Genomic DNA, 9,774 nt, shown 5'->3' on the forward strand with positions numbered 1-9,774 from the left:
GATAGAACGCATGGCGGCGGCGGTGGCGAGGAGTGGGCGTGCTGTGGGGCGGCTGATTTGGAATAACGGTCCATGAGTTGCTGGCAAATATCGGTCCCATCTTTGAAAGGGGTTTCGGTTTCGTTTTCGAGTTCGAGTTCGTTTGGGTATTCGCTAATGTCTTCTTCTGGGTGATTTGGGGTCTGTTTTTTGTTCATGGCGGTGATTTTGGTACAGATTTCGGTGCGCGTGTAGGGTTTAAGACTTTGGGTCTGGGTTTTCTCCTGGGTGGAAATGATATGGGCTTCAAGCCTTATGAGATTGGGCTTGAGCAAGAAGACCCAACAAGCCCTCTATCATTGTTTGTTCCAAATTTATGTGTAACATAGCTTTGCTTTTGCCCGATTCAGTCGGACCTTTCTCTGGCTTCTTTCCGCAAGCATCCCCGTACCATAAACTTAATAATTAATTATTTAATGCATGCATATGTGTTAACATGTCAAATACCTAAATCTGCCAACGTATTAAACTAATAATCCGTCCTGACTCTGCATCTTCCAAGGGCAATAAGAAATTGTTTCCAAGTGGAGAGAGCAACGGTGAGGTGACACTTGAGGTGATGGTTCAAAGTCCTGTGACTAATTAATACTCAGGCAGAAAATAAGAAAGATTTCATGACCATTAATGCTTGGAATTTGAAAGCAGGGTTTCCGCGGGGTAGGTAAGGGTGGAGGTGAGAGGACAACCGTAACGTAGTATATATGTGATGAAGCTTAGTGGTAAGGTGAAAGAGGAAATTAAGTGGGAGAACATCACCCTTAATATTAAAGCCAAGGGACCTACGCATGCCTCTCTTGGTGAATACGATATTATATGACCTACCTACCGACCACTGTACGGACCTGCAGGCTGCACGTATTGCTTTAATAAAAGGCTTGCTCCCTTAATCAGACTCCAACTTATGCTACACCTAATCAAATATCATTACATTAGCCCTACAGTACAATAAACCTCGATTGAGGAAGTCTTTTCCATCTTTCCGATCAAATGTATACAAGGATTTCATCTTAAACAAGATGTCGGTGGTAAAGCTTAACAACCTGTATATTGTAGGGCTACCTAGCTAGATGGCCAGCCATCTCATTGGAGAAGCTGTAAATATATAAAACACGATTTGATCACCTGAGTGTCCCTTGACAATTGCCGCCATTAATATCTTGGCCGACGTCATCGCTGGAATGGGCATGAATGATTTCCATGTCACCATGCAATAAAGCCAGAAATTAAGCATGCCGATCCATAGTATTACCTTCAATCATGCTTCCGACTACGTATATAAGCCACAATCCATTTCTTTATTTCTACGTAGCGTCGAAATTTAATTTGATTGTTCCAATTCTTGGGACAATCTAGCAGTGGGACTTCTCTAGTTGGTGAAAATATTTGATCCCTTAATCTTTTTTGCTTCTTCTTTTTCAAAGGGAGTCCCTTGATCCCCTCTAGTCTTTCAAAGTTTTCTTGCATGTAGTTACGACCACGAAACATATCCAATTGCTTTGTTACAAAAATAAAAATTATATTCTAAATTATGTACTATACAAAATCGAACGAGGTATATATGTATAAAACTAACAAGGTCGTAATCTAATTGTAACTTATAGTATCATAATTTATGTGTCACTAAATTTGTACAATTCTTTTAATACTTCTCAAACTCAAGGTGGCATGATCATAAAAAAAAAAAAAACAGTGGCATGATAAATGCCAACTTGACTTTGAAAATTATGTTTTGAAATCAATCTAGAAGATGTGTTTTGAAAGAAATATCAGCAATTGGATTTGACGAGGATAATGAAAAGTCCCATAAGTAATATGACACGCAAAATAAAAATCAATCCCAATATAAGTGATGCGCTTATGAAACACATCATTGTGAACAATTTAGATAGCATTTTGATTATCACAATGAAGCATAATGCCCATACCTTTTATTAATTGATGAGGTCAAAGTAATTCAGGTAACATTTGAAAAATCATCATATTCTGATTCTGTAATCAAACAATGTGAAAAAAAAAATTGAAAGAGATAACTTGCTTAATAATGTCCAAAAATCAGGTATAATGAGAATTTTAGTGTCTTTAAATGCAAAGAGTGGCAATGGATAAAAATTCAGATGTTGAGAAATCTCGTCAAATTATTGCAATTGACTTAGAAACTTTAGATTTTTTCATATTAAAGTCAAAATTAGCAAAAATAAAAGTTAAAATCAAAATCAAAAGGTCAAAACTATTGTAAACAATGACGTGGTGAAATGATTTGGTAAAGACATGGCAACTAATTAATAGACAATGTGATAGATTGACATGGTCGAATACTTGGTGCAGGTGTTACAAAATCTCACATTAAATAGGTAAGAGAGGAATCATGAGCTTATAAGCGTGCACATTGCATATCCCATCAAGTTAACCTTTTGAAAATAAGATACTAACACCATGATAAAATGATATCAAAGTAAACTAAACTCGACTCCAATGTCACCCTAAATACTCCAATGGATGGAGAAGGCAAAGTAACTTGACTCATGATGAAAGCATCACAAATTCAGATGACAGAGATAATTACAAATCTTATATCGAATAAGTAAGGAAAAAATCATGATTTATAAGTGTAGGCACTCTATATCCCATCAAATTTACCTTTAACCTTCGATAGGAAGGATAATGTCCCGCAACACAATCTTAAAAGACTAACCAAGTCCAACCAATAGTGGGTCGAGCCTGCGGGCTCAATTAAGGAGCTTGGCTGATGGACACCTCTACATAATATAGCGACATTTCCTTTTGTGAGTAGCAATAGCATTGATTGTTTCACGCTAGGTAAAAGGAAAATTTTTATTTAGGAGTTGGTTTACATGTTACATCCATTTTGAGTTCAATATGGTACTAGTGAAGGATATAATTATAAAATAAAAAATGTAACTAATGTATTATATCTTGTTGAATTTAATGAGAATAGTGCATTAAATAAAAATACTTGAAAATTTTAGTAATGAGAATTCGAAAATTATCTTTAGATAGTGTCAAAAACTTATTTAGTAATTTAGGAGTTTGAATTGTATTTAAATGAATGAAATCTGAGATGAACTGATTGTCTTATATAACTTACAATATTACTTAGTTTTGCCTAGTGTTGTAACAGTGATTAACTATCTTCCTTTAGTGTAAATCTAAAATAATGTGTGAAAACAAGTAAACAAGCTCAATTTGATTTTGAAATTGAAAAGATATTCATATTAACCAAAATATTGTATTGCAAATTTTACATTTTTTTATATTAAATTTGTGATTAAATTTTATAATTACTAATCACAATCCAAAATGCAGGTTTATGTAACCGTTTGAACCTTTAGATTATGGGATTTGTTAATAAGTGTTTTTTAGGCACTCTTTAAAAGTTTTGCATTGGATACTATTGTTTTTAATAGATTAAAATGCGTCAAATTAATTATCAATTTATTTATTTTTTTAATATAATAATATAAGCAGATGAGTCCAGGGCAAAGAGCGTTGTTGTTTCATTTTCCAACGCACGAGCAGAGGCAGAGGAGTCCAAGTAGTAAAACAAAAGCGACACGTGTCTTTTGCTTTCATGGAAACTTCCATTCGGAATCAGAAAAAGACCGACCGTCGAAACACATACACCCCGGGACGGCAGAGGGTAGGGATGGGACCCATCCTCCTTCACCTCGTCTCTATCGTCTCTCAGACAATCCAGGCCGCCAGCTCCTGTCAGGCTGCTTCACTTTCAATTTCAGACGCGTGCTTGCACATCCCAGTTAACAGCAAAAAAGGGTTATAATCAAAGCCATACCCCAGTAATGTAGTAGGGGAGGAAGGGAGTAATAAAAACCCAAGCAAGTAACATGACATGAGGGGTCAATGTTCAATAAATAAAATAACAGAAAGAGATTGTGACCGACGCGCCTTGCTTCCATTGAGCTTCGAAGAATCTAATGGTGCAGAGTTTTGAATGGTTAAGAATCTAGCTTTGTCCGTCGTAGCGGTTTAGTACAATGCCGATTCAGACCCTACCCACACTCACTTGTACCCTTACCAATTAATCGGACGAGTTAACCCTATTCCTTCCAAAGAGACTCCTCCTCCCAACTCATATCTGCGTGTCAGAATTGTCGGCATGAGTTCTTCTTTTCTCTTTTCAAAGTAATTTATTTATTCAACATTTTTCACCTGTTTATGGTCATTTTTCGTATAAACATTTTACCTAGAACAAAAAAATCTAAGAAAAATTATCTCTTACACTTGTAGTGGACCAGAGATTATCACGTATTTTATAAAAATATATTTTTAAAACATTAAAAAATTATTATAATAAATAAAATAATATATGATCGAATGGATCATATCAATTTATAATTGGGTCGAATGAAAAGTTTTTAAAACTTGAATTTAAAAGTGAGTAAATGTGAACCGAACTGAACAATTGAACTGAATCGAAATGAATTTGATTTTTTCAGTTCGGTTAGTTCGATTATTAAAATTAATTCGGTTTAGTTTTCGTTAGAAAGATTTTTAACTGAACTTAAGTAAGGGTATTATGAAATTTTGCATGAAAAATAAACCTAAACCTAATCTGTTTTCCTTCTTAGTTCCTCTTTAATTATATGAGTATTTATTTTATTTATTATACTTTTTTATTATTTTTAAATATTTTTATAGTATTAATTTATTAAAAAAATAAAATATAAATAAATATAAACAAATAAAAAATTTATCAAGTTCAATTTTTAGAAACCGAACCGAACTAACAGAATTAATTCGGTTTCGGTTAATTCAGTTATTTGCATAATTCGATTCAGTTTCGATTATTTTTACATATATATTCAGTTAATTCGAAAAATAACCATTTGCACACCCTTACTTGAATCCGGCTTAAGAGTATTATTATATCAATTAATAATATATTTAAACTTAATTTTAATTTTAAAATTTTAACATAAAAAGACGTTTAATGTTTCAAATAATAAAATGATATATAATGAAAAACCCTAACTTAAGTCAAGAATTGGATTTTAAAAAAGTCATCTTGAAAACATCCCATTTGTATTACATCAAATTTAAAAAACAAACAAATATAATATTTTAATTTCATATTAAATAAATAAAAACATCTTAAAAAGTTTATAATAGTGAACACTACACATCTCAAATTAACTCTTAAAAAAAAAAATAATCTCGTAACACTTGTCTCTAAGTACACCTTTAAGTTTCACATGGAAGGAAGCAAGAAACATTGTCACTACTATTACATAATGAAAATGGAAGACTAAAACGTGGTAAAGCATTATTTGTAGATTGAATATGAATTAGTGGTGACACGAGATGGGTGTCGGTGACACATTTGTACCACTTCACGATGGACATATGAATTGGCAAACTAGGTGGTGCTCCTTCCTCGTTCATTCTCGCCGTTACAAGTGATGCAATGATCAACCACAGATTGAGGTGGGAGCGCCATTGTTACAATCTACATTTTCAAATTAAAATCATAATTATTTTGTGGCAAACTAAAAATTATTTTCAATTTACTCATTTTTCTTGGTCAATGCAAATATATAAAATACAGGAAAAATCATTTATTTATTTTTAATTATAATAGAATGAATAAGTAACAAGCAGCGTTGTTAGAGTTTCAAAGTTACATCTTTAGTGTGTGAGATTAAATTAATTTCCATAAATTATTAGCAAAAGTTCTGTGAATTATTAAAAAATTTTGCATTTTCTTTTTGATGCCAATCTATCTAGCAGACCTTGGAAAAAGTGGGCTTTTCTCTTTGTTTGGTTTTTTTTTTTGGCAGACAACAAAGTGGACTTTGAGAACAACTGGCCACATTTCACTATTTCAGTGTATAAAGAAATTGCTTTTGCCAAATACAGGACTGGATTGAGGGCAACCAACACAAATTAATCAAAATAATATTTTACAATCACAAGAGAAAATCCAACAAAAGATAAAAGATTCTTAATTGAATGAGAGGACTCGTAGGCAAGTACACTGGAGCAGCAGTAAGGAAAAATAAATAAATATTGTTCACCAAAAAAAAAAAGAGGACAAAATAATAAATTGAATATAGAAAAAGAAGAGGACAGTTAAATAGTAAATGTAGAAATTAGGATACAAGTCCATAAAAAAAAAAAGACAAATAAATTTTCTAACAGTAAAGAAAAGAAGCACAGTATTCCACATAAACTGTGCTTAGCAGTATTAGCCTCACGCTGGTGCCTAGCCTCGTCCTTGTGAAAGGCGCAATCCCCCACTTGAAGCCAAAAAAGCAGTGCGTGTGAAAAGGGGAAGAGAGAGACATGGGTTTCGCAGCAGCTAAGCCCAACACTCACACCGCCAGCAGCAACGGCAACAAAGAAAACAGGGGCATGGGTTTACTCCTCGTGTTCTTCCCTGAGGACCAAAACAAAATCAGCAATTCCATTGATAACACCACATCGAGATTCATTCGAAGAACAAGTTCCAGCCTCCTTTTCACCAAGGCTCAATCTACCATTTCAATCTGTGCTCTTTTAGTTTTCCTTACTCTTCTCCTCTTCACTCTCTCAACTTTTGAACCCACCATCCCAACCCCAACTACCACCACCTCCACAATCAAAAACTCTCGTCGATTCTTATCCCAAAAAACTCAACTTTCTTCTTCCTCTTCTTCCTATTGGTTCTTTCCAATGTGGGGTTATCAACCCCCACACGTCAAGAAAAAGTCTAATGTTTCTTCCTCTTCATTTGCTTTACAAGGGATGGGAACGTTGTATAGACGCGGCACAAAAGCCATGAACGATCTTGTAGTTAGCCATGTTGTTGAAGATGTGAGTGAAGAGGAGCTCAGGCTGTTCTTACGAGTGTTGCATAGGTCAGGCGTCACTTCAAAAGCTGACATTATTTTCATTTTTGGTTCGTCTTTGTTATCCTCAAGATTTAGCTTTGTTATTCAGGAAGAGAACGAGTCGTTCTTGAAACTTATTCAACACTACAAAGAGATAGATAATAAGGGTTCCCGTGGCTCAGTCTTTGGTTTTGACCCGACCCAGTTTTGGAAATCTGGGAAGAAAGATGTAGGGGAGCCTATTTGGGGAAAGAAGAGCCGAGGGAATTACAGTAATTCAACTGAGGTTGAAGGTGAGCCGACTCGGTTGACTTATGGCTCGGTTGTGGGGTTTGATGTGAGTGAGTTGGATCCCGAGAACTCGCTGGCTGGATTTCTAGATCACGTTCCAATGAGTTTGAGAAGATGGGCTTGTTACCCAATGTTATTAGGCAGGGTCAGGCGAAATTTTAAGCATATGATGTTATTGGATGTTAAAAATTTGATGTTATTGAGTGACCCACTCGGCCGTGTCAGGAATCGGAGTCCCGAGTCGGTTTATCTATTGAACAAGGAAAGCAGCTTCAGCAAGCATGTCAAGAGGAACTCGGAGAAAACCCACTGTCAGGTCAACTCAGCGATTTTGATGGGTGGAGCTAGGGGAATTCGTAGATTAGCGAACGCAATGTTGACCGAAATAGTTAGAGCCACAATGCAGCATAAGAAGAAGAATTCAATCTCCGAGCCGGGAATATTGAGTCAACTCGTGGGCAAGGGATACATACTGAAGAATGTTCACTTGATCACATCAACCGAGTCAATTCCGGAAGCAAGTTCACTCATGGGTTTGAGCTCCAACTCGGCCGCGGATTATTCTGTAATCCAACGTGGTAGTAGTAATCGTGATCTTAATTCCATAATGATGAAGCTAATATGTCTAAGTGAAGTAGATTCTTCTGTTTATAGGGATTGTTAGCCGAACAAAGGAAAAAAAAATATTAATTTGTCTTTCTAGAAAATAAAAAGAAATGTATAAGTTTTGTTCTTTTTCTTCTGTATATTTTTGTTTTTCTTTTTTTCTTCCCACAAGATGTTTACAATATTTTTAGATTATAAAAGAAAGTTCATGTGAAGTAGATTATTCATTCTTGTGTTTCTTAGCAAAAGAAGAAATAGAATTTTCAGAATATAGACTAATATATGTTGATTTTTTATATATTTTTAAATATATAGAATAATATTTACAGTGAAGAGATGATGTTGAGCAAAAAATGCCTGGTGGGTACATGACAAGAAAGAGCCAGAGAGGAGAAAAATAGGATTTTGGCACGTATATGTATTGCAAAACTTCACGTGCTTGACTCCAAAACAATTGAATCCTACGAGTTTAGCTGCTTGTTTTCATCCATTTGGCTAACATATCATAAATTCTTCAAGCCAAAAGAACCCCATGTTCTACCATAAATAATTATGCAAATTATATAATTAGAATTATAACACAATACTTATAGTTAGTTAGACTACAATATTTAGTTGAAAGTTATATTATAATACTGTTCATTGGTTAAAGTTACACCATAAATAAAATTAATCTTCTATGTAAATATAAGATTTATAATATAAGACATGATTCTTCTCTTCTTTTTTTTTTTTTTATGTTCGTTTGTTTATAATTCAATAAAAAATTTGTCAAAGTTTTTATATTATTCTTTGGCAAGTATAAAAATAAAATAAAAAGATTTAAAAGCATTGACCAAAAAATCCACTTGAGTTGCAATGATTACCATACAAATTGTACCACTAAACTAAGGTGCATAAGGCTAGTCTTCTCTTCCACTTTCTTGGTTTGATCCAACAATGAAAATTGTTTTGTTGTGGAATTCTTCTGCTGAGACTACTAATTAAGCTACCTCTCTTCTTCTTCTTCTTCTTCTTCTTTTGTTTTTTTTTTTTTGTTTTTTGCTAAAAGAAAAAGAAATAAAGAAGAAAACAACTTTAACATGCACTTTACCTAAATGACCCTTTATAGCCAATCACACTTCAATGAATCTTTATCTTTGAAGTTTCATGTCCCAAGCCAAAATACCCATATTACGTTGCTTAGGTTGGGCGCATGAAAGCAAAGGTTGAGAGGCTCCTTGATTTGGCTCTTCTTTCCAGACATGGAAAGTAATAAAGAAAATCCCTATTATTAATTTTGTTCCTTAATGAGATGAGTCAGAGATAATAGGGAGATGATAAATGGTTGAGCGAGAAAAGGAGAATCATGGAGAGAATGTGAGGCAACTACACACGCGTAGGGAGTTGTGAACACATTGATTCAACCCATGTGCCTGTGATCTTCCCCTCCGCGTTACACAGTTACTTTTTCCCTTTTATAGCACCAAAGCATTTAAACGTGCTGCTCAAGCGCCTTTGCTTTCACTTTTGCCACCTCTCTTCCAACCAACCAAATTCAAAATCCCTTCATATATATAAAAAAAAACCCTCAGTAATAATTCACATGGCATTAGAATATCCAAATGAACATTAAATGTTTACAGTAAGAATATGAGAAATGAACCAGTTTTTTTTTCCCCTTTCTAAGCGGGAAAGTCTGGGCTTGCTGCTCCCAACACTGATTTTTTTAAAAAAAATTGCTGACATATTAAATTTTCCTTCACCAGTTTTGCTGAGAAGAATTTATTTGGTAGGAGAAGCTGCAGACTGCTAAAAAAGAGACACGACTCAGTTAAAAAAATATTTGTCTAAGGGGGTTTTGGTCTTTTGATAGTCATTGTGTCACCAGGTCATTATCTTCTCTTCAAAAAGCACTTGGTGAGATGTATAACACACCCGTTTAAAAAAAGTTCAAAATCTTCCGTTCCTACTCGATATAGGATAGAGGCACTCTTTGTGACACTCTCCC

At 34.4% G+C, this 9,774-nt stretch overlaps 1 protein-coding gene across 1 annotated transcript; it reads left to right on the forward strand.

Moving 5' to 3' along the window:
* The first annotated feature begins 6,213 nt into the window (after positions 1–6,213).
* LOC110415254 (uncharacterized) lies at positions 6,214–8,011 on the forward strand. Its single transcript, XM_021426848.2, has one exon. The coding sequence runs from the start codon at positions 6,361–6,363 to the stop codon at positions 7,840–7,842; it is 1,482 nt and encodes a 493-aa protein (XP_021282523.1). The 5' UTR covers positions 6,214–6,360; the 3' UTR covers positions 7,843–8,011.
* The last annotated feature ends 1,763 nt before the right edge of the window (positions 8,012–9,774 follow it).

This window comes from Theobroma umbraticum, unplaced genomic scaffold (assembly GCF_002168275.2).
Source record: "Theobroma umbraticum cultivar Fairchild unplaced genomic scaffold, ASM216827v3 scaffold_147.0, whole genome shotgun sequence".
NCBI classification, from domain to species: domain Eukaryota; kingdom Viridiplantae; phylum Streptophyta; class Magnoliopsida; order Malvales; family Malvaceae; genus Theobroma; species Theobroma umbraticum.